This window comes from Martes martes, assembly GCF_963455335.1.
Source record: "Martes martes genome assembly, chromosome: 1".
Lineage (NCBI taxonomy): Eukaryota > Metazoa > Chordata > Mammalia > Carnivora > Mustelidae > Martes > Martes martes.
The window spans coordinates 191,569,428-191,595,111 of record NC_137888.1 but is presented as its reverse complement, the minus strand read 5'-3'; the positions used below and the strand labels follow the sequence as shown (position 1 = coordinate 191,595,111).

Sequence of the window (25,684 nt, the reverse complement as noted above, 5' to 3'; positions counted from 1 at the left end):
ATTATCCAAGAATGTTCTCTTTTTTTTCTAAGATTTATTTATGTAGAGTGCAGAGGCAGGGAGAGGGTCAGAGGGACAGGCAGAGAGAGAATCTCACGCAGAGTCCTGTGCAGGGCTCGATCTCACCTCCCTAAGATCATGACCAGAACTGAAATCAGCAGTTGGATGCTTAACCGACTGAGCCACCCAAGTGCCCCTCTAAGAATATTACCTAACGTAATCGAAGGTCTTTCATATTAGCAAGGAAATGAAAAGTGATTTTGCTGTGCAAGGTTATCAGTAGATACTGTTGCTGACCCAGCATTTGGAAAAGTGACTAAGATAGAATGTAAATTTTTAGTGTGCTTCCATAGAAGTATAAAAATTATGAAAAGGTTACAAAAGCAATATTGAAAAGTCTAAAATATAAAATTATTTAATTCATTAGTTGTATTCATCTATTTTTCAGGATCGTCGGGCATCAGAAAAACAAAAAGAAATAGAGAGGGTAAAAGAGAAGCAACAGAAAGAACTCAGTAAACAAAAACAAATTGAGAAGGTATGTAGTCCTAGTATCTAGATCTTCTCTGGTGTAATGTTTATGACATTTCCTTAATTCAGAACTGTGATTTTCAGATTTGAAATTCCAAGTGAAAGTCTGTTTCTGCTTCCTCAGCCACTTTATAACCAGATGGTTCATAGCACAGCAGAAAAGGAAGACATCTGTCTTCTGAGAGGATGTTTATAGTTCCTGACATGTAGTTGACTTGCCGTTTAGCAAACATACCAGAGCTTTTATATTTCCATATTCCAGTGGAGGTTGTTTCTAAAAAGTGGGTCTTTTGAGAGGCCGTGTGTGTGTGTGTAGACTTAACTGCCATTGCTGACATCTTTATTGGTCTCCAGGAGTTTATATATATTTATATAAATACTTAATGCTACCAGGAGTGTCAAATCATTGTCCATCCAACAGGATAATTTTAAGTTAGGCAAGTTTCAGAGTAAAATCTGGAGAATGCATTAGATGGTGATGCATGAGATGGTAAGACCCAGTTATGGGCTGTGGCATTGGCAGTAGCCCTGGAAAAGAGGAGACATTTGTGGGATACTTAATGAGTACAAATCAGCAGGAATTGGGAATGAATTGGACTTACGGACACAGAAGAAGGATGTGATGAAGATGACACTGAAGTTGAAGCTTCCTTGCTAGGTTAGGCTGAGGGAGGGCGAAAACTGATTTAGCAAAGTAAGTAGGACGGGGGAGGGTGGGGATGTGGAGTCATCTATTATGGGCCTTTTATGTGGTAGATTGTGAGAGAGAACAATGGTCTGAATATTGTTTTTGGCTATAAAAACGGAGAAGAGGGCAGTGTTGGCTTTAATAGGATTTCTAAAATGGTGCCAAAACCCACTTTGGTGTCATACTGGTTGCGTATAGTCTTTGTTTTCAGTAAGTTGCCAGAATTGTGCGTAAGTGTTTATGACAGAAGGATTGGAGTGGCTCTCAAGTATGTATTTTAAATGCACAGTTTTGCATTTGATTGCAAACAATAAACTTAGTTTCTTTTCTGTCTTTTCTACTAGGACTTAGAAGAACAAAGTCGGTTGATAGCTGCTTCCAGTAGACCAAACCAAGCCAGTAGTGAGGGGCAGTTTGTTGTCCTTAGCAGTAGCCAGTCAGAAGAGAGTGATTTGGGAGAAGAAGGAAAGAAAAGAGAGTCAGAAGCATGAACTTATCCTTGGTTTTTGGTTGGTATTTCCCCCCTTGGAATTTATTGAGTTTCTGTGGTGAAATGGCACAAGGTAACAACTATGTTGAAATATCAAGGAGACTATATTATTTGTTTTAACTTCATTTTTTAAAATAAGATTGACCTTGGTCACTTAGGTTTGCATTAATTTTTCTTTTCCTTAAAAATATACTATGCAGTAACATCAAATTCCATGTGTCAAAGAGAAACCTGTTCATCTCCTTGAAGTAGACTGCTGAGGAATTACACTTGCTCAAGCCTTTTTTCCTTCAAATTGTGAACTTCTTGTCTTGCATTGTAATTGGCTCTGACCATAAGAAACCTTTTATTCTTCAGCTTCAGGTATTCATGGATATGCTCCCTCTTCTCATTAGGAACATTTTTGCTGGCAGTGAGGAAGCTTTTGACTGAATCAGTTCAAAACCCTTTATACAGAGCATTCTACAAGTTTGCAGATATTTTAATTATTAAATGTGCAATAAAACTTTTATATAAAATAATTAGAAAAAAGATTTTAGACTTAAGGTTTCAAATTGTGGCAGGTGGTACTGTGATTTCAGGGCACTTTCTTGGATTGCTCATATTTCTGATGTATTACAGCTGATGCCAGTGGGAAAGAAGCTTACGTGTCTTCAAGATTGATACAGCCCGTGGCATTTAATTGTCACCTTCTTAGTTCTCAGGTTGGGACTTGAATTATTGCTGCAGAGCAGTAATGGTTAAAATAAGATTTTGGAATTTATTAAAAGGGATTTTTTTTGTTCAAGTACATTTTAGATTAGGACTTAACATGTAAAGATATTGTTACAGGATAACACATCGTATTTTCTGCATTGTGTGAAATAATTTTTATTGAAAATCAAGTGACATTTCAAAAGAAATTCTATAACAGTTGTTTCCTGCTTAAAGTAAAAATGCCCAGAGTTTAGTTTAGAAAATGTAATCTTTTAAATTTCAGACTGATATGCACAGTATTTTCATAATTCCATGTTTTGATAAAATACTGATCACCACTTTATATCCACAAAGGCAAATAACTAGTATATGAGAATAGAATAATTTGCACTAATTATTGTAAATACTTGTACTCTCAAATGAGTAAAAGGTCTAATTCCATGAAAGATTGAAAGGAAATTGAATGTTTGGTTTAAGAGTGACCAAGGAAGGATCATTTCCCTACTGCCATGACAAAACTTGATTTTTTTTAACATTGCTGATAGAATTGTTTCACATGTAAAACTATATAGAAGCAAATATACTGAATAAAATACATAGTCATACATCTAAAATTTTCAGAGATTAGCCACTTCAAGACTAATTATACAAGGGAAAAGCCCTTTGTTCTTTGATACAGTCTTTTCTTAGGTCTGAATTAGTGACAGCGTCTATTTTAGCTCTCACAATACAGTGTGGCTGTTTGACACTGTACATACAGTTTTCTGTGGAAGGGGAAAATTAGGATAATGATATTCTTTGTATCCATGTGCCAAACAGGAATAATGATTACTTGATAATTGTTATTTTGAAGCCTTATGTTACCAAAACATATAGTAACAAAGTAGAAATTTATGGAATACTTTTTGAAGAAAGTTGATTTTGTGCTTTCTAGAGAGAATGCTTTCACAAGAGTTGGTGTGTCATTCCTTTGGTAGAAGTTGAAATTTCTGTGGTCACTTGATTAGTCATGGTATGTCCTGCTTTTAAGACCTTTTTGAGAATTAATAAGCTCTCTGTTTCATAAAGTCTTTTGTTTATGCTATGAAGTTGTCACCTCACTTAGTCCAGATGAAACTTGTCACCCTGCAATGAAGGCGGACAGCTTTAGGTGGCAGTTTTCCTAGGCTGGTGCTGTGCCTGGGAGCCAGGTGCTGCCCTTTGTCAGTACTAGGGGTCAGAATGAAGGCTAGAGTTAAAGACACTGGCAGACTTAGGGATGCTGGACAGACAGACCTGTAGTTCCTTTTAAGTCATGTTTTGATAGGAATTTCTACAATAACACACCCATTTCCACAGATCAGACCAAAGAACATTCCAACACCAAATAGAAGTTGTGTGTGGAATTAACAATTTTAGATATTTCAACTTTTGGTCCATTGCTATAGAACTATACAAAATATTCCATACTGCAGATATTTAAGCATCAACTTAAAAAAAACTCACCGTTTTGTTTGAAGAAGGCTGCCCATGGGTTTCTGCATAATGTTAAAGCTGATCTTGGTTTGTTACCCTTTGATATCCCTTCTGGCTCTTGGATGCTTTGGTGGTAATTGAATTAGAATTTGGGATCGCCTTCTCAGATTCAAACTTACACTTGATGGTTTTAGAAATTAACAAAATTGATTCTTTAAAAGAAAAGAAAGTCTACCTAATTCAACTATGCACTCTGCTACCTATAGGAAAACTACTTTTGTAACAATGGTAATGAATAGATAGGAAATAAATTATTGCTACTCCCTTTAAAATTTTTAAAACTTGCCAACAAGGGACTGAACAGAGTCCCCAAAGCCAGTCTAGTTTTTGTCATTTCTATAATGATTAGTTTAATTTCCAAAGAATTCTCAGGCTCTAGGCATGGTAAAATTGTTACTGTTATGCTTGGGTAAAGGGTAGTAGGGTATGCATAACATTCTACGTAGCATACAGTCTTGTGTGGTAAAGGCATTTGAGTTAATATTGAGTTATGTGTAGTAACTACAAAGATTTGAATCTTATAAATGCTGACAGACCCTAAGATCCTGTGTATTGCAAAACCTTCTGCTACCTGAATTAATAAAATGAAAATATTAACATTGGTTTTGGTAACAACCTCCTGGCATTCAAATTGTACTTTAAATATTCATACACACTGATTATAGCAAGCAAGTCTTTCATTTTATTTTAAGCAACTTTGGCTAACTCTTCTTCCATGAATTTTGTTCTTCTGCATTAATAACACAAAGATTTGAAACTGGAACTATACTACACTTTTTAACTAGTCTCTTGTGGCTATACTCATGTAATTTACTTCAGCTAATACGAGAACTGGGATTAAGTTATAACTAATGTGCAAAACTGCTTTGTATATTTGGTGATTTTGTAATGTTAAGTGAATTGGTTCTTATCTCACTGATACTATTAATCATGCATATATACAATTAAAAATCATGCTACATTTCCCTTTAGAATTGAAGAACTCAACTTTATGTAATGGTGGTATACATGTGGGGTGGAGAGCTTATTTTTTTCATTTTGTCAAAGTAGGTATTCTCTGACAAGGCTTGAGGATATATGCTTTTAGGAGATTTTTATTGTATAATAAAGTCCATGATTTTTGTATAGTCTTTTTTGTATGAAGTATTTGATATATACTTTGAATTTTATTTCTCCAAGTAATTCCAAATGCTTGTGAAACAAATGGACTTTTTCTTGATATGTTATGACCCTTATAATTACACATCTAGCCCCACTGCAATTCCATAACAGCTAAAAACTGGGAATACAAGTTCATCACTAGTGACTTTTTTTTTTTCTTTTAGAAAAATCGACTTCTTGATAATTACCCTAGACATGTCACAGACAATATATACTTGCTATGGTTGGCCCTATTTAAAGAAATAATTTAAAGGGGCAGGTTATTGTGTACACCAGCTTAAGTGGGCTTGGCCTGTAATTTTAATACTAATACATATTTGTCCCATGTGCTCTTTATATTTTCCTGTAACACCAAGTTCTTTTCATCTACTGGGAATTTCTGTTCTAATTTGTTTTTATAAAATATATACACTTTTAGAAGGTCCAGGGAGTGAATGAAACTATAGAATTATGTAATTTATCTAAGTGCATGTATATCCTAAATATTTTGTATATTGACATATCTATAATCCACTACTCACTTATAAACAGACACCACAATTTGGTTAGAAAAATAAAAATTATTCATGCCAGCAAATTTTGCAAGTTTTTAATGTGAAAATTGTATTAAAAGTAATTTTAAGTCTGTACTTACTGAATTAGTCTGTATAGCTATGAATCCCCACATCAGAAAGAAATCCTATAACTTCAGTTTCCCTAAGATGTACTATATTATGCTAAAAAAGTATACTAACACTAAACTACAAGGCTATGGTGACTGGGGCTGTGGTGAAAATGGACCTACATCATCCTATCTACCACTCTATTTTTCCTGATATGCCATCTAATTGTTACACTGGGGTGGCTGAATAGATGTCTCCTCAGTTTCTTTCCACGTATAGAAACCTGTACTTACCTGCAGCATAGAACATACAGAAATAAAAATTTAACCAACATTCTGCAACTGGTATCACGGTTCTAAGAGGGAAGTTTATAACAACATAGGCCTGCATCAAGAAGCAAGAAAAATCTCAAAAAAACAACCTTACATCTAAAGAACTAGGTAAAGAACAAATAAAACCCCAAACCAGCAGAAGGAAGGAAATAAAGATTAGAGCAGAAATAAGTGATTTAGAAACAAAAAAATAGATCAGTGAAACCAGGAGCTGGTTCATTGAAAAGATCAACAAAATTGATAAACCTCTAGCCAGACTCATTAAAAAAGATCCAAAATAAAGAGAAATAACACCACAGAAATATAATTGTAAGAGAATATTGTGAAAAATTAGACGCTGATAAATTGGATAACCTAGAAGAGATAAATTCTTAGAAGCATAATCTACCAAAACTGAAACAGGAAGAAATAGAAAATTTGAACAGACCAATTACGAGTAAAGAAAATAAATCAGCAATAAACTCCCAATAAACAAAAGTGCAGGACCAGATGGCTTCAGAGGTAATTCTACCAAACCTTTACAGAATCAATACCTACTCTTTTCAAGAAAGTCCAAAAAATAGAAGAGATGGTAAAAACTTCCAAATTCATTCTATGAGGCCAGTATCCCCCCTGATACCAAGATCAGATAAAGACACCACCAAAAAAGTGAACTACAGGCCAATATCGCTGATGAACATAGATGCAGAAATCAATAAAATACTAGCAAACAGAGTCCAACAATACATTAAAAAAATCATTCACCACAATCTGGGATTTATTCCCAGGATGCAGGGATGGTTTGATACTCACAAATCTATCAAAATGATATGTCACATTAATAACAGGATAAAAACCATTTCATCTTAATAGATGCCGATGTTGACAAAGTACAACTATTCATGATAAAAACCCTCAACAAAGTAGGTCTAGAGGGAACACACCTCAACATAACAAAGGCCGTATATACAAAAACACCATAGTGAACATCATGCTCAATGGGGAAAGACCAAAAGCTGTCCCCCTAAGGTCAGGAACAAGACAAAGATGTCCTCTTTCCCCACTTTTATTCGACACAGTATTGGAAGTCCTAGCCACAGTGGTTAGACAACAAAAAGAAATAAAAGGCATCCAAATTGGTAAAGAAGTAGTAGAACTTTTCACTACATTGCAGATGGCATGTTACTGTATATAGAAATCTCAAAAGTTTCCACCAAAAAAGCTGCTAGAACTGATAAATGAGCCAGTAAAGTTGCAGGATATAAAATCAATGTACAGAACTCTGTTGCAGTCCTATACACTAATAATGAAGCAAGAGAAAGTGACATTAAAACAGAGAGGCAAACCAAGAAACAGACTCTTAACTATAGAGACTAAACTGGTGGATACCAGAGGGGAGGTCACTGGGGAGATGGGTTAAATGGGTGATGGGATGAAGGAGGGGCACTTGTGATGAGTACCAGGTGATGTGTGGAAGGGCTGAATCACTGTTTTGTACAGCTGGAACTAATATTACACTGTGTTAACCACTGGAATTTAAATAAAAACTTTTAAAAAACGCTTCCACTTACAATTGCACCAAAAATAACAAAATAGCTAGGAATGAACTTAACCAAAGAGGTGAAAGACCTGTACTCTGAAAACTAGAAAACATTGATGAAAGAAATTGAAGATGACACAAACAAATGGAAAGACATCCATGCTCATGGATTGGAAAAACAAAATTGTTAAAATGTCTATATTCCCCAAAGCAGTCTACAGATTTAATGCAATCCGTATCAAAATAGAGCATTTTTCAGGGAACTAGATCAATCCATCCTAAAATTTGTATGGAACCACAAAAGACCCTAAATAGCCAAAGCAATCTTTTTTTTTTTTTAATTTTTTTAAGATTTTATTTATTTATTTGACAGACAGAGATCACAAGTAGGCAGAGAGGCAGGCAGAGAGAGGAGGAAGCAGGCTCCCTGCCGAGCAGAGAGCCCTATGCGGGGCTCGATTCCAGGACCCTGAGATCATGACCTGAGCCGAAGGCAGAGGCTTAACCCACTGAGCCACCCAGCTGCCCCTAGCCAAAGCAATCTTGAAAAAGAAAAAAACTGGAGGTATCACAATTTCAGGCTTCAAGTTACATTACAAAGCTGTAGTAATCAAAACGGTATAGTACTGGCATGAAAATTGACACTTAGCTCAAGGGAACAGAATAGAAAACCCAGAAATAAACCTACAATTAAATGGTCAATTAATCTTTGACAACAAAGAGGCAAGAATATACAATGGGGAAGAGATCGTCTCTTTCTGCAAGTGGTGCTGGGAAAACTGGACCACTTTGTTACACCATACACAAAAATAAAATGGTTTAAGAACCTAAATGTGAGATCTGAAACTATACAAATCCTAAAAGAGAGCACACGTAGTAGTCTCTGACATCAACTATAGCAACATTTTTCTAGGTAAGTCTCCTGAAGCAAGGGAAACAAAAGCAAAAAAATAAACTATTGGGACTACATCAAAATAAAAAGAGGCACAGCAAAGGGAACAATTATCAAAACTAAAAGGCGGCCTACTGAATGGGAGAAGATATTTGAGAATGACACGTCTAATAAAGGGTTAGTATCAAAATGGATAAAGAACTGATACAACTCAACACCAAGGAAACAAATAATCCAATTAAACAATGGGCAGAAGACATGAACATACATTTCTCAAAAGAAGACATACAGATGGCCAACAGACACATGAAGAAAAAGATGCTCAACATCATTTATCAGGGAAATGCAAATCAAAACTATATTGATAATCCTCACAGCTGTCACAATGGCTAAAATAAAAAAACCACAAGTGTTGGTGAGGACGTGGAGGACAAGGAACACTTGTGCATTGTTGGGATTGCAAACTGGTGCAAACTGGTGGAGAGATGGGTTAAGTAGGTGATGGGGATTAAAGAGTACACTTATGATGAGCACTGAGTGATGTATAGAATTGTTGAATGACTATATTGTACACCTGCAACTAATATTACAGTGTATGTTAACTATAAGGCATTATTAAAATAAGTAAATATTGCTGCTTCTATTAGTGAGCCCTTCTTGGGTGTTTAGGACTGCACTAGGTTCAGTACAGAATCATAAGCCACTTGAAAACACTTAATTTCTATTCCAGTGATAACATTAGCCAATAAATGGTAACCCTTGGCCAGGGTTTTGTGTAAAGAAGGACCGCAAGTTTTCCATTAATGATGGCATTGCAATTGAAAGTTAGTCGAAAACACTCCACTTTGGCGCAGGCCTCTGCAAGTAAACAGACACTTAGCTGGCCTTGGGACTTTTGCACAAGAACAGCTAACTTGTAGGTCAAGTACTCGGGTCAGTATTTTACCCAGTGTAATTACTAAGATACTTTATATATGTACTTCTCTATAAAAAGAATTTGTTATCTTGAATTATTAGGGGTGGCATCTATTTTGTGGACCTGTAGAAATGTAGCTAATACATTTAATGTAAAATCAATACAGAATGGGAACTGATCTATTTCTGCTAATTGAAGTTTTAAGGCTTGGGTTTGGTTTTTTAATTTATTTGGGGGGAGTTGTTTTTTAAGCTGCCTTTCAGAATGCTCTTGAGAAGCAACTCAAGTCCCTTGTTGGGACTTGAACTCATGATCCTGAGATCAAGACCTGAGCTGGGATCAAGAGTTGGACACTTAACTGACTAAGCCACTCAGGGTCCCTGAGAAGCAATGCGAAGGATATTAAGAAAGAATAGTAATATCAATATTAAGAAAGAATGTAAGCTGCATTGAGATTTTAGTTGCTAGGTAAAGTGAGAAATAATGAATCATATGTAACAAGTCAAACTTTAAGAAATACAGCTTGCGGAATTATACCTTTTCATCCAGAATGGTTTGACTACCAGGTTCCTGTGAAAATCCCTTGTCCATAAAGGTCATATTCTTTGTAAAGGACATATGCTTTGAGACGGTTTGGTAACGGAAGGAAGGACATGAAGACCGGGCAGCGCAGGCGTAAGCGCCCCATACACTGTCGGATCTTCAGGCGGCACAGATGTCTGAGGGGTCGTGGGTTTGCTAAAATGAGAGAAACACACGTTATCTGAAGGAAAAAATTGCTTCATTTTTTTAGTGATCTCAAGGTTTAGTCAGCAAATGTGTGTTAACCATAAGCCACCCAAATTTACATTTGTGGTGTCTAAATGGAGAAGTTAATGGGGAAACAGTCTTCCCTTCTCCTTGCAGTCCGTCCTGTAGACGTGATTTCAGAACCACGCCAAGCTAAGAGTCCAAAGACTGGCATCAGTTGTGGACCTGAAGTCCTTAAATCTACATGTACTAACCACTCCCCACCCCTGGCCTTGCCCTGGCCCTCAGGGTCAGGCTAAGAACTAAAAATCACCACCCTGTGGGGAAACCAGATAAAAAGAAATTCCTCTTGACTGATGTGCTACTGTGAAAGAATGTGCTCTGAAGGGTGAGTTGATATTCTCTTCAGGCTTCGATTTTACTTTTTCTCATCCCTGTTTTCATTGCCATCTCATAGCTTCTAAGTCGTATCTACATAACTACATATCTACAATGTTCTATACGATTAGGGGAAAGGTGTTACCTACCATATAATATGTGATTACCTAACAGAGTTTATCTACTGGGAAATGGTAATAAGTACAAATTAAGTTATAAATAGTAACTTTCTAGATAGGAATAGTATTTTCCTTGGTTTAGGGAAAGCTTTTAGTATTTTCCTTGGTTTAGGGAAAGCTTTTAAGCTCCTGTAGAAAAGAATGTTCTACAAAGCAAATAAGAATGTAAATACCAAGTGGTATTTTTGGAAGAATCTTCTACAAGAAAGAAGGATACTTACTCAAGATAAAATGGATTTCTGACCAGAGCCCCTGTTTTTGGAGCACAGCTTTCAACTTTGAACAGATTCGAACTTGATCAACATAATCAAGCATCACTCGAACAACCTTCCCAGAGAGATGTTGCAGCCATGACAATGTTATTACTTCACAAAACTGAGGAAGAAAATTGGAGCTATGAAAGTAAATGAAAAACTTAAGTATCAATGGGGTTTAGAGCACTAAACTCACAGGAACCAAGGTCTCAAGTCCCTCATTTATAAACTAAGGCATTGAACAAGGAAATTATTTTTTAAGATTTATTTATTCTTGGGGGGGGTAGGCAGAGGGGGAGAGAGAGAGAGAATCCTTAAGCAGAATCCCCACTGAGCACAGAGTTTGATGTGGGGCTTGATCCCAGGACCTGATCTTGATCATGACCTGCGCTGAAATCAAGAGTTGGCTGCCTAACTGACTGAGCCACCCAGGCGCCCCAAGGAAATTATTTCTTAGCTCTAAGAGTTGGAAAAATATTTACTACTGTATTTTCTGACCTATGTAAGATGTAACCAGGGTGTGAAAGAGATAGTTACCTAATACCTGTTGTCCCTTTTGGTTGGCCTCATGGCTATCTGGAATAAAGATGATCTTTCCAGCTTCCTTGCACCTAGACATGGCCACCTAAATTCTAGCCAGTGAGATGAGAGTGGAAGTGTGAGCAACCCCCAGAATGCACTTAAAGAAGAGTAAGGTGTGTGCTACTGCTTCCTGCCTGCCTCCTGGCTGGCTGGAGTGTGGATGCAATTTCTCTTCTGATCATGGAGCTGTCCAGTTAGGAGGCTGTTGATCTCTGGCCTTTACTTTTATGAGCAGGGAATGAGCCATCTTATTAAAGCCATTCTCATTTTGGGTTTTCTCTCATTCATCACCTATTTATTCCTCATGCCTGAAGGTTCAGATAGTTTCTCTCTGTAGGTAATTTATACACTTCTAGCAAGGTGCCCATGTAAGAAGTCAAAATAATACAAAGCAAAAAGTCAGGAAATAATCAATATGATATATACCTAAATGCCATCTCCTACATTAATTATAACCTAAAAACAATACAATATAAAAACAATATGTTGCCTTTAACTTTTCAGAATTCATTCAAAGTGCTTTCTCCATTTCACTGTTTTAGTTTTGTTTTGATTTTAATATGAACTCAGGTACTTCTAGTGCATCTACTATGTACTAAGCACAGATCTCTATGCTGAGGAAAGTGGTGAGCAGGAGCTTATACTGATGTATTTGTGGAGGAGACACATAATCAAAAAATGTTAAAAAGATAATTTCAGAAAGTGGTAAGTGCTATAAAAGAAATGGGCAGCATAATAAAATCATGGATGACAACTACCTTAGATAAGGTGGACAGGAAAAGAAGGGCCTCTTTGAGGAGATAACACTTGAAACCTGAAAAGTGGCAGCTTTTCTGAAAAGCTGGGGGTGTGCTCTAGTTGGGGGAAATAGAAGTGACCAGGTGGGGGGAAATAGGAGACTGGTGTGATGAAAGCCAGGAGGAAAATGTCTCAAGAAGAAGTAGGTGGTTGAGTCCAAGATGGTGGAGGAGTAGGGGACCTTAGTTTTGACTGGTCCCAAGAATTCAATTAGACAACTATCAAATAATTCTGAACACCTGTGAACTCAACCAGAGATCTAAGAACAGCAACTCTACAAATAGAAAAGTGACCACTTTCTGCAAGAATGACAAGACAGAAAAACTCACCTCAAAAAAACCCACAAAAAACAAGAGGCAGTACTGACTACCAGGATCCTAATCAGTATGGACAGAAGTAAGATGTTGGAACTAGACTTGAGAAAAACGACTATAAGAATACTAGCTGGGCTTGAAAAAAAGCATAGAAGATACCAGAGAATCCCTTTTTGGAGAAATAAAAGAACTAAAATCTAATCAAGTCATCATCAAAATGCTATTAATAAGATGCAATAAAAAATGGAGGCTCTAACTGCTAGGATAAATGAGACAGAAGAGAGAATTAGTGATATAGAGGACAAAATGATGGAGAATAAAGAAGCTGAGAAAAAGATAAACAACTATTGGATCACAAGGGGGAGAATTTGAGAGATAAGTGATACCATAAAGCAAAACAATATTAAAATAATTGGGATTCTTGAAGAAGAGGGTGGAGGGTACAGAAGGTATACTGGAGCAAATTATAGCAGAGAACTTTCCTAATCCGGGGAAGGAAACAGGCATTCAAGTCCAGGACGCACAGAGAACACACTCCTCAAAATCAGTAAAAATCGGTCAACACCCCGAAATATAAGAGTGAAACTTGCAAATCTCGGAGATAAAGAGAAAATCCTGAAAGCAGCTCAGAACAAGAGGCCTGTAACCTACAAGGCTACAAACATTAGACTGACAGCAAACCTAGCCACAGACTTGGCAGGCCAGTAAGGACTGGCATGATATATTCAGGGTGCTGAAGGAGAAAAATATGCAGCCAAGAATACAAGAATACTCAGATTAGATGTCATTCAAAATAGGAGAGATAAAAAGCTTCCAGGACAAACAGAAACTAAAATTCTTTTAAACTAAAAGAATTTGTGATCACTCAACTTGCCCTGCAAGGAATATTAAACAGGATCCTTTAAGTGAAAAGAGAGCCCAAAAGTAACATAGACCAGAAAGGAACAAGGACAAGATACAGAAACAGAGACTTTATGAGTAATACAACAGCACTACATTCATCTTTCAATAGTTACCCCAAATGTAAATGGGCTAAATGCCCCCAATCAAAAGAAACAGGGTATCAGATTGGATAAAAAAGCAAGGCCCATTGATATGCTGTCTGCAGGAGACTCATTTTAGACCCAAAGACACCTCCAGATTGAAAGTGAGGGTGTGGAAAACCATTGATCATGCTAATGGACATCAAAAGAAACTTGGGATAGCAATCCTTTTATCCGATAAATTAGGTTTTAAACCTTTGAACTGTAATAAGAGATGAGGAAGGACACTATATCATAATTAAAGGGTCTATCAAACAAGATCTGACAATTGTAAATATTTATGCTTCTAACATGAGAGCAGCCAATTAATAACAAAATTAAACACATTGATAATAATACAGTAATATCAGGGGACTTTAACACCTCACTCACTGCAGTGAACAGATCATCTAAGCAGAAGATGAACAAGGAAACAAGAACTTTGAATGACACACTGGACCAGATGGACTTCACAGATATATTCAGAGCATTCCATCCTAAAGCAACAGAATACATATTCTTGAGGGCACATGGAACATTCTCCAGAATAGATCACACACTGGGTCACAAATCAGGTCTCAACTAGTACCAAAAGATTGGGATTATTCCCTGCATATTTTTGGACCACAGTGCTTTGGAACTGGAACTCAATCACAAGATGGAATTTGGAAAGAACTCAAATACAGGGACGCCTGGGTGGTTCAGTCAGTTAAGCATCTGCCATAGGCTCAGGTCATGATTCCTTGCTCAGTGAGAAGCCTGCTTTTCCTTCTGCCTGCCATTCCCCCTGCTTGTGCACTTATGTATGCATGCTCTCTCTCTCTCTGGAAACTAAGTAAAAAAAAGGCATTAAAAAAAAAAAAGAATTCAAATACATAGAGACTAAAGAGCATACTACTAAAGAATAAATGGGTCAACCAGGAAATTAAGAATTTAAAAAAATTCATGGAAACAAATGAAAATGAAAACAACTGTTCAAAACCTTTGGGATGCAGCAAAGGTGGTCCTAAGAGAGAAGTATATAGCAATGCAAACCTTTCTCAAGAAACAAGAAAGGATGCAGCACCTGGGTGGCTCAGTTTTTGAGCATCTGCCTTTGGCTCAGGTCATGATCCCAGGGTCCTGGGATCAAGCCCCACATCGGGCTCCCTGTTTGGCAGGAAGCCTGCTTCTCCCTCTCCCACTCTCCCTGCTTTTGTTCCCTCTCTCACTGTGTCTCTTTCTGTCAAATAAATACATAAAATCTTAAAAGAAAAAAAGAAACAAGAAAGTTCTCTAATATATAAACTAATCCTACACCTAAAGGAACTGGACATAGAACAGCATATAAAGCCTAAACCCAGCAGGAGAAGATAATTCATAAAGATTAGAGCAGAAATCGGGGTGCCTGGGTGGCTCAGTGGGTTAAATCTCTGCCTTCAGCTCGGGTCATGATCCCAGGGTCCTGGTATTGAGCCCTGCATCAGGCTGTCTGCTTGGCAGGGAGCCTGACTACTTCCCCCCGCCCCCCGCCTGCCTCTCTGTCTGATTGTGATCTCTGTCAAATAAATAAATAAAATCTTAAAAAAAAAAAAAAGATTAGAGCAGAAATCAATGAAATAGAAGCCAAAAGAACAGTAGAGCAGATCAACAAAACTAGGAGCTGCTTCCTTGAAAGAATTAATAAGGTTGACAAACCTCTGGACAGAGTTATCAAAAAGAAAAGAGGAGAGACCCAAATAAATAGAATCATAAATGAAAGAGGAGAGATCATGTCCAACACTGAAGAAATATAATGATAAGAACATATCATGAGCAATTTTATGCCATCAAATTAGGCAATCTGGAAAAAATCGATGCATTCCTAGAGACATATAAGCTACCAAAACTGAAACAGGAAGAAATAGAAAACCCAAAAAAGACCCATATCAAGGGGCGCCTGGGTGGCTCAGTGGGTTAAAGCCTCTGCCTTCGGCTCAGGTCATGATCCCAGGGTCCTGGGATCGAGCCCCGCATCGGGCTCTCTGCTCGGCGGGGAGCCTGCTTCCTCCTCTCTCTCTGCCTGCCTCTCTGCCTACCTGTGATCTCTGTCTGTCAAATAAATAAAATCTTACAAAAAAAAAAAAAAAAAGACCCATATCAAGCAAGGAAATTGAAGCAGTAATCAAAAATCTCCCAACAAACCAGATCCCAGGGCAGATGGCTTCCCAGGGGGAATTCTACCAAAAATTAAAGAAGAATTAATATCTATTCTCCTGAAACCGATTAAAAAAAAAAAAAAAAAAAGGAAGGATAACATCCTAACTCTTTCTATGACAGCAGCATTACCTTGATCCCAAAACCAGACAAAGACCCCACCACAAAGGAGAATTACAGACCAATACCCCTGATGAACATGGATGCAAAAATTCTCACCAAGATACTAGCCAATAGGATCCAAAAATTCATTAAAAGAATTATTCACTATGACCAAGTGGGATTTATTCCTGGGCTGCAAGGGTGGTTCAACATCTGCAAATCAATGTGATACACTCTGTTAGTAAAAGAAGGCACAAGAATCATGTATCTCAATAGATGCAGAAAAAGCATTTGACAAAGTACAACATCCTTTCTTGATTAAAACTCTTCACAGTGCAGGGATAGAGGGAACATAACTCAATATCATAAAAGCCATTTACGAAAAGCCCACAGTGAATATCATTCTCAGTGGAGAAAAACAGAGCTTTCTCCCTAAGGTCAGGAACATGGCAGGGATGTCCACTGTCACCACTGTTATTCAACATAGTACTCGAAGTCCTAGCCTCAGCAATCAGACAAGAAGAAACAAAAGGCATCTGAATTGGCAAAGAAGAAGTCAAACTCTCACTCTTTGCAGATGATATGATACTCTACGTGGAAAACCTAAAAGACTCCACCCCAAATTCCTAGAACTCATACAGGAATTTAGCATATAAAAATCAATGCAGAGAAATCAGTTGCATTCCTATATACTAACAGTGAGACAGAAGAAAGAGAAATTAAGGAGTCAATCCCATTTATAATCACACCAAAACCATAAGATACCTAGGAATAAACCTAACCAAAGAGGCAAAGGATCTGTGCTCAGAAAATTATAGAATACTCATGAAAGAAACCGAGGAATACACAAGGAAATGGAAAAACACTCCATGCTCATGGCTTAGAAGAACAAATATTTGTTAAAATGTCTATGCTACCTAGAGCAATATATATATTCAAAGCAATCCCTATCAAAATACCATCAACTTTTTTCACAGAGCTGGAACAAATAATCCTAAAATTTATATGGAACCAGAAAAGACCCCAAATAGCAAAAGCAACGTAGAAAAAGAAAACTAAAGTTGGTGGCATCACAATTCCAGACTTTGGGCTCTATTACAAAACTGTAATCATCAAGACAGAATGGTACTGGCACAAAAATAGACACAGAGATCAATGGAACAGAATAGAGAACCCAGAAATGGGCCCTCAGCTCTGTGGTCAGCTAATCTTTGACAAAGCAGGAAAGAATATCCAATGGAAAAAAGACAATCTTTTCGACAAATGGTGCTGGGAAAATTGGACAGCCACATGCAGAAGAATGAAACTGGACCACAAAAATAGACTCAAATGGATGAAAGACCTAAATGTAAGACAAGAAGCCATGAAAATCCTAGAGAACACAGGTAGCAACCTCTGTGAACTTGGCCACAGCAAGTTCTTGCTAGACACATGTCTAATGGCAAGGGAAAGAAAGGCAAAAATGAACCAATTGGGACTTCATCAAGATAATAAGCTTTTTCACAGCAAAGTAAACAGTTGACAAAACCAAAAAACCTACAGAACAGAAGAAGATATTTGCAAATGTCTTATCAGATAAAGGACTAGAATCCAAAATCTATAAAGAACTGATCAAACTCAACACCCTAAAAACAAATAATCCAAGCAAGAAATAGGCAGAAGACATGAACAGACATTTCTCCAAAGACAACATCCATTTGGCCAACAGACACATGAAAAAATGCTCAACATCACTTAACATCAGGGAAATACAAATCAAACCCACAACGAGAGGGGTGCCTAGGTGGCTCAGTCAGTTGAGCATCAGCTTTCGGCTCACGTCATGATCTCAGGGCCCTGGGACTAAGCTCCATGTTGGTCTCCCAGCTCAGTGGGGAGTCTGCTTCTCTCTCTGCCCCTCACCCTGTGCTCTCTCTCTCAAATAAATAAATATATTTTAAAAAAAGGTGACCAAAGAGACCTATATAATCAAATTTTAGAGCTAAAAGAGAGCGTGAAGAACAGAGGGGTTTGGATTTCATACCCCAGGAACATTTTAGCTAGGTTACTCACCACTTCAAAAAAAAAAAAAGTGTAATTAGTTTATTATACTGCATTCATTCTTTAAAACATTACTCAGATGCTATGCTACTTCATTTGTGAAATTCCCTCAGGTAAAGTTAAATCACTTTTCCCTCTGAATGGTTTCTGTACCTTTTACATCTACTATCATGTCCCCTTTACATGTATTTATCATATGGAAATCTTTTCAACTATGAGCTTCTGGAGAGAACAGATAGAGCCTTATCTGTTACTGTAGTTCAGGGCCACCAATAATGACTATATAAGTTGTACACTTACCATAGTATCTTTGATAACTGTAGATGTCCAGCCTTCAAAAGTATAGCAAGGATGAATTTTATCTCCATGAGGACAATCAAAGCATCGCTCTGTGTCATACCCGTAATTCAGTAGCATCCTGAGCATGACTTCATCTTTCAGTGTGTACTGCAGTGCTGATGGGAAATGTAAAGGGTTGACTCTGCAGAAATAATTGACATTGGCCCCATGCCGGAGCAGCAGACTTATCAGCTCATAGTTGCCCATCCGCAGGGCTATCTGGAGGCAGTTAACTGGGTCTTGATTAGGCAGAGCTCCAGCACTCAGAAGCAGCTTAACTGAAGAGAGGTCACCATTTGATACAGCAAAATACAAAGCTGACTTCCTGTGGTCATCATAGTGTTTGCGAATTCTCTGATCCAGCATGAAATTTACATCAAATCCCTCCTGGATGAGGAGTTCCAGGCATTCGGGGTGTGCTCCTGCTGCGGCGCAGTGCACGGGACTGATGCCACTCCGCTTAATGGCGGCAAGATCCGTCACTGGAACCAAAATCTTTAGGGCTCTGAGAAAGAATTTCAAAGTGCATTTAAAAAATTTTTTCATTAAGATGCAGCATTAACCTGTTTACAATGGTTTTATACTAGTACCGGATGGTATTAGTATCAGGTGACATTAGGACCCCCCAGCCAAAAAGTGCATAATCCCTGCAGCCCAAAGCTCAGAAACTTAGTAAAGTTAAATGAAACTACTGTCTCTATATAAAACTCAGAATTACTCTAGTCACTGAAACCTGGGGTTCCCCATATTGCCCAAGGACCTGATAATAAAGTAGTTTTATGTCCCTTTTGTGGCTACAGAGGATACCTGTCTTCACCACTTTCTCACTGATTGAGAGTTTCCTACCTTTAAAAGGGATGTTGGAATTACAGGATCAGAGATGAAGTAATACAAGGTTCCCAGAAGCTTCTCCGGAACCTCCCTCCCCCTATAGCTCTTACTATTTCTATCAGCAGTAACGTAATTGAACTTACAACAAGTGGCCTCTGTCAGCTGCCACATGAATGGGCAGGTGGCCTGAATTCTTAGGGATGTTGGCATCAGCTCCATGCTCTAGTAGAAGAGTCACCGAGTCTGGATTTCCTCCACTAGCAGCTTCAAGTAAGATGGAAGAAGAGTCCGAGGCCTGACCAAGAGCATTAGCTCCTAAAAGGAAAAAGAGTCTTGTTGTGCAAAAAGTCTTTTTCCACTGTATTGCTTATGCATTCTGAATATATCAGCACAACCAGAAAGCAGTTAGAAAGGAGCCACTTTAGCAAAGGACTATGAATCAAAGAAATAAAAAATGTACCTCCTGCTCTCAGCCAGTTTATAATGTAGTTGGGGAAGGAAGAAGTGGTACAAACAGTCTCTAACTTATGAGTAGGTTGGCTTTCAGAGGAATTTTATAATGTGTGTATTTGGAACTTGAAAATTCCAGGAGAAGTAATTTTATAAAGGGTGATTTTATTTCCAGACCCACCCATAAAAGCCCACTTACCCCATACTTATATATAGGATGGTACCCCAACCCTGTTGGATGGTAGCACCAGGCCATCTGTTGATGTCACGGTGGAAAATGACATTTGTTCTGTGGCGGGCTGTTCATAGCGTAGTTGTTTGTAGTTTAAGTTGGGGACTTACAGTTAAAAGGATACATTGTAGTGCCCATAGGACGCCGAGTGTCACGTGATGGTGTGGATGGTAAGAGTACAAGCAGGCAAAATGTCCTCTAAAAGTTCTCAGTCCCAGACTTTGAGGGGGAATTGGATGGTGAAGGAAGGAGAAAGATGTTTTGGGTCAGTTGCAGAAGGCCTCTCAGTAAAATGGGTTTTGAAGAAAGAGTAGCCTTTGAATGGACAAAGAGCAAGGGGAGAATCCTCCTGGGCACATTCACAGAGGTCGTGGCTTTAAATTAGAAGAGACTCCATAGTCATCAGAACATGGTGGCTGCCAAGAACCCCATTCCTAGAATGCATGAAGAAAGGTCTAATAAGCCTCCATGGAAAGAGTGCTCACTATGGACAGGTTCCTTTATGTGCATCATTTCTAAACTTCACATCAACCCTAATAAGTAGATGCCAGTATTTCCATTTTAAAGATGAAAAAACTGAGGTTCGTGGAAGTTAAGTGACTTCCCCAGAGATGCACAGCTGGTAAGCAAGGTAGTCAGGATTCACAAGCAGGTGGGCCAGACCCAGGGCCCGTTTCCATGATGCCATGTTGCCACCCTAGTAATGCAGGGTGGTAAAGTACTGGGACTCAGAATGAGACAGATGTGGGTTCCAGTCTCGGCTCTGCCATTTCCTCGCTGTGTTGCTTTGTGCAAATTACTTCATAAGGGAGTTACTTCAGGGAAATACCTCACTGAGGTCAACTGATGCTAGTTTCTTTTAAGAGTTAAGGATTTAGGGACGCCTGGGTGGCTCAGTTGGTTAGGTGGCTGCCTTCAGCTCAGGTCATGATCCCAGCAACCTGGGATCGAGTCCTGCATTGGGCTCCTTGCTCCGCAGGGAGCCTGCTTCGCCCTCTGCCTCTGCCTGCCACTCTGTCTGCCTGTGCTCGCTCGCTCTCTCTCTGACTTATAAATAAATAAAATCTTAAAAAAAAAAAGAGTTAAGGATTTAAAATCTGGTGCCTCTCCTCTTTTTATTTTAATCAGTGATATACACAAAAGATGGCTCCTTTTTGCGTAGATGAAGGATCCGGTGTTTACATGACTTTAGACATCTCTGATATTGCTCATTTAAAACATCTTACTTACAATGTCTTATGGTCACTGATCAAAAACTACAACAGCTTCCCCTATATGATGGGAGAGTTTCAGGTAAGTCTAAAAAAGCAGAAAGTTGTTCTTAAAAACAAGAGCCCCTGTAGTCTAGAATATTGGAGAGCAGGACCATATATTGTTAAAGAAAGAAATAAGGCTTCTGCACACAAACAGGGAGGAGAGTAAAGAAGGTAAATCTAATATTGGGACTTTATTGAATCTTGGTAAAGATTTGCATCTTTGGCAAAAAGCTCTTAATCCTACATTGCTTCGCCAATGGGGTCTCCTCAAAGACAACAAATGCCAAAGTTTTCTGAGTCAAGGTCTCTGCCAGTTTAACTAGGATCTCAGAATTGGCAGCAGGGGAAGGTGTATATAAAGGGAAGTCCTCCAACTGGTATCATCCCTAGTCCTGTTCCTTAAGTGTAGAATGAGGACAGTGCCTACTTCATAGGGTTTTAGAAGGTCATATGAAGCACCATAGGTAGCTTAACAGCTCATACTTAGAAAGTACTCAATAAATCTAAGTTGCCTTCCCCTTATCTCAGTTGTGGTTATTACTGGAGAGAGAACTGGGACCCAGAGAGAAGCCACCAGGAAACAATTCCTAACAACAGAAACATCTGATAACACACTGGACTGCCGGTGACTTAGCTTAGCAGAGACAACATGTAGGGGGTGATATGGGGTCTGTGACCCTAGAAAAGGACAACACATAAAAAATTAAGCAAAAAACCCCAGCATGGTTGGGGAACATTATGTAAAAGAGTAACCTGCATCCTAGTAATCTTACTGAAATTACTTCACATCGCAGGGCAGATATTCAATCTCTATTTTAGGCTTTTTAGTAGCCAATATTAACACATGCTTTCATCAAGTATTTATGTTAGGCTTAAATAAAATGTTAACTTTTTTTATGCCGAAGCTCTCCATGAAAAGGAGGACACTTGCATCTTGTTGACACTTGCATCATGTTACCCCTTGAGGGTGTGCTGACCGTATAGAAAATCTTGCCTTTCTGCAGTAACATTTCCATGATTTCAGTGTGTCCACTTTGGGCAGCAAGAGCGAGAGGAGTGAATCCATAGGAGCTCTGTGGGTCAGGGTGTGCCCCTGAAACCAACATCAGCTTCACTATGTCCTGCCTGCCCAGTTTGGCTGCTTCGTGGAGAGCTGTCCTCTCGTTGGTACAACGCAGATTCACGTCTGCCCCATAGCTGATGAGCAAGGCGGCCATCTCATAGGAGTTGTGTAGGACAGCTGGGAAATTAGAAGTGAAACAGGCATCATGTTCACCAGGAAATTATGGCCAGAGTATCTTATTAGCCCAGTGTCGCTCAGGCTTCATAAGGAGCTCTTCCCACCTACTCCCATGTGCAAGCATTTCATGTTTAGGAAATAGATTGTAAAATGAGGCTTATATCCAATAATATTAATAATCTATGGGGTTTTCTGTAATCGATAATCTATGGGGTTTTCTGTAAGCCATGAACAATTATTGCCTGTTCATGTGACTAATAAACATAAATATATATAATTTTCATTTATCATTTCTTCCCTCAAGAAAATGGGAACTTAAGTACCCAATACAGTGCTAGAAATGTTTTTAAGTGCTTTAAATGAAAAAAAAAAAAAACAAAAACCAGCAATAATTAGGAAATTATTTTTTACTTTTTTAGGGAGAGGGAGCATGTGCATGAACAGAGGGGCAGAGAGAGAGGGAGAGAGTCCCAAGCAGGCTCCATGCTCAGCACATAGCCTGACTTGGGGCTCAATCTCATGATCCCAAGATCATGACCTGAGCTGAAATCAAGAGTCATTGCTTAACCTACTGAGTGACCCAGATGTCCCAGGAAATTATTTTTAATTACATGTTTTGTTAAAATCTTCTAGGGACACCTGGGTGGCTCAGGGGGTTAAGCCTCTGCCTTTGTCTTGGGTCATGATCTCGGGGTCCTGGGATTGAGCCCCGCATCGGGCTCTCTGCTCAGCAGGGAGCCTGCTTCCCCTCTCTGCCTACTTGTCATCGCTCTCTGTCAAATAAATGAATAAAATATTTAAAAAAAATTTTTCTAACTGGCTTTTCTGCATTTATGCTGTTACCATTCATTCACATTTGGATGATAATCTTCTAGTCCCTCAAGATTCTAAAACAATGTATCCATTTCCCAGGGCACCTGGGTGGCACAGTTGGTTAATTGACTGACTCCTGGTTTCGGCTCAGGTTGTGATCTCAGGGTCTGGGGATCAAGACCCGCATCTTGTTCCATGTTCAGCTTTCCTATTTTCATTTCTTATCTTCTGGAAGTTTTCCTAAATTTTATCTCCCAGCATTTGTTTTGAGTTTTATACTTCTCCTCCCATTTTTAATTTTCAAGAGCATTTTTGTTGTTTTGTTCTTTTGGAATGTCCTGTTATTTCATTACCTTTCACTAATTTCTCTAACTTCATCATAATTTCCCCCTACATTTTACTTTCCCTAGTCTGTCTCCTCCAAGTTGCTTATCTCCAAGATTTGGCTCAGATAATCCTTATCAGTCTGCTTGTGATTGGAGAGTTGGGGGCTAAAATGTTGACTGGGGATCCTAAACATTGGGAGTGGCTCTTGGGCTGTGTTCCTGTGTGTTGATCTGCCCAGGAGCCCTCAATTATAATTTCTTTAATTCTTTCTTTTTGGGTATATCAAATTCCCCAGAGAAGCCTCCTCTTGAAGGGTAGAGTTCTGGCTGCCAGCTTTCTAGAATCCTGGTGGAAGAAAGGGCTAGGAGGTCTCAGCCTATGTTTACTTAATTTTTCCAGTGTTTTCAATCTGGTGCCCCCACCATTGCCAAGTATCTCCCCACTCTGGAGAGCCTCTGTTTAAACCACCCAGAGAAAAAACCTCCAGAATTCAAGTGAGGTGGAAGCAGGGATCTGTAGCTCTGGCTACTTGTTCCTTAATAGTGTTCCAGCAGTCCTGCTAGGTTAGCTGCCCATCCTTCACCGGGGCTCCAGGAGGTAATTATCACCAACAACTTCCGGGCCTTTTGATATAACTGTATCACTTTCCCCAAGAGCAAGTTAAGATTCGGCTTTCTTGTCACTGACTATTCATCCACCTGCTCTCCAGGTTTTAACAAACTATGTTGCTGTTGTCTCCTCTCCTGTTCTTCTCTCTCTTTTGTATCTTACCTCTTTAAAACAATTTCTCTACTATAATTTTAGTGAAGACTCAAGAGGGTGCAAAATCAGCCATTGGTATTCAATCTGCCATCGACTGCCTCTTCCTACTTGGCTCACCTCTTGTGTTTCTTACCCTGAAGTCACTGGTGAAGGCACCGTGAGGATGATCAGCTGATCGGCATGGAGTTTGCCTCGAGCCACCCTGTGGGCCAGTCTACAGAAATCATCCTGAGGGTCAGGAACCCACGTCTGGTCAGCTGGGACCAGAATGCCAGCCCTGCAACCATGCATGAAAAGCTGCCTTTCCATTTGCAAGGATGTGGATGGAGCTAGGGAGAACTATGCTAAGTGAAATCAGGGAAAGACAAGTACCATATGATTTCATACATACGTGGAATTTAAGAAACAAAATGAGCAAAGTTGGGGGGAAGGAGAGAGAAAGAGGCAAATGAAGAAACGGATTCTTCACTATAGAGAACACACAGATGGTTACAGCGGGGTGGGGGGAGTAGGGGGAGGGGGGCATGAATTGCACAGGTGATGGGGATTAAGGAGGGCGCTTGTTGTATGAGCACCGGGTGATGTATGGAGGTGTTGAATCACTGTATTGTTCAGCTAAAACTAATATAGCACTGTATATTAAATGGAATTAAAATAAAAACTTAAAAAATTTTTTTGACTTTGAAACCTGTGGGCATGGAGGACACTCAGAATCACAGACTGTTTTCCAGAGACAAGGTATTAATTTACCTGTAAGAAGAGGAGAATTGCCTTCGGAATTCTTGGCATTCGGATTGCAGCCATTGAGAAGAAGAAAATGGGCATTTTCTAAGAGGCAAGTGCTGACAGCCAAAAAAAGTGGCGTTTCACCATTGTGGGTGGTTTGCTCCCACACGCTGGGTTTTGAAGCTGAAATAAATCCATTACACCACACAGGTGAACATACAAAATAAGGTTTACATCATTTCTCAGAAGCATCAGGAAGAGTTACAAAGGGAGTTTACCTTTCAGGGTTATTTGCAAAATGTTCTTATTTAACTGCACTGCAGCCCTGTGCAGAGGAAGCCAACCTATCCCGTCTGCTTCATCAAAAGCAGAATGGTGCTTGGTCAAGTGTGACAATGCATCTTCCTTACCTATTAACAAGTCAAAGGGGAACAGATTCACATTTGGCACAAACACCCGAGGCAGCCGGTGCTGCTTCTGAATTCCACCCTCGAGGTTACTGCATAAGCCGACAGAGTTCCAGCCCCAGCCTGGTGAGAGACACTTAGAAGGGCAGGAGACTAAGAAGCAGTAAGGCCTTCCGCCCAGTGTTCCCTATCCCCTGGGGCCTGGGCCGCCCCCTTGGGCTGTCATATACAAACAGCTCAGTCTGCCCAGGAGCTCAGCAGCGCTTTGCTAAGTTGTGCTGTGGTATTTTCTCACAGGCTCTGGAGAATCAGCGGTGGGCCCCGCAGGGTGGAGCATCTGGGAGAACATGCTTTGAGGCTTCGTG

At 39.1% G+C, this 25,684-nt stretch overlaps 2 protein-coding genes across 3 annotated transcripts in view; one reads left to right on the top strand and one right to left on the bottom strand.

Moving 5' to 3' along the window:
- The window catches only part of APPL1 (adaptor protein, phosphotyrosine interacting with PH domain and leucine zipper 1), a 35,281-nt gene extending 33,047 nt beyond the window's left edge, over nucleotides 1–2,234 (top strand). The window contains exons 21-22 of the mRNA XM_080803023.1: nucleotides 449–538; nucleotides 1,564–2,234. Of these exons, the coding sequence (XP_080659149.1) occupies nucleotides 449–538; nucleotides 1,564–1,710 (237 nt within the window). The 3' untranslated portion in view covers nucleotides 1,711–2,234. The remainder of the gene's footprint in view (nucleotides 1–448; nucleotides 539–1,563) is intronic.
- On the bottom strand, nucleotides 28–25,316 carry ASB14 (ankyrin repeat and SOCS box containing 14). Of its 2 annotated transcripts, XM_080803042.1 has the most exons (8): nucleotides 25,191–25,300; nucleotides 24,937–25,095; nucleotides 22,039–22,284; nucleotides 19,250–19,421; nucleotides 18,237–18,780; nucleotides 10,871–11,024; nucleotides 9,880–10,080; nucleotides 28–1,641 (listed from the first exon to the last, which is right to left on the bottom strand). In XM_080803042.1, the coding sequence occupies exons 3-7, from the start codon at nucleotides 22,259–22,261 to the stop codon at nucleotides 9,902–9,904; spliced, it is 1,272 nt and encodes a 423-aa protein (XP_080659168.1). In that variant the 5' UTR covers nucleotides 22,262–22,284; nucleotides 24,937–25,095; nucleotides 25,191–25,300; the 3' UTR covers nucleotides 28–1,641; nucleotides 9,880–9,901. The 2 variants fall into 2 exon arrangements, with proteins under 2 accessions (XP_080659168.1, XP_080659167.1); XM_080803041.1 differs by lacking the exon at nucleotides 28–1,641 and having other exon boundaries at nucleotides 7,903–10,080; nucleotides 25,191–25,316.
- Between the last annotated feature and the right edge of the window lie 368 nt (nucleotides 25,317–25,684).

What these genes read in the sequence shown, in the direction of transcription:
- ASB14 (XM_080803041.1), bottom strand. Translation starts at nt 22,261, where the DNA reads ATGGCCGCCTTGCTCATCAGCTATGGGGCAGACGTGAATCTGCGTTGT. An exon ending in GGAAATGTTACTGCAGAAAG is followed by an intron (nt 19,422 to 22,038) that starts GCAAGATTTTCT and finishes TTTTCCTTTTAG; the next exon opens with GAGCTAATGCTCTTGGTCAG. An exon ending in CAGTTATCAAAGATACTATG is followed by an intron (nt 11,025 to 18,236) that starts GTAAGTGTACAA and finishes TTTCTTCCTCAG; the next exon opens with TTTTGTGAAGTAATAACATT.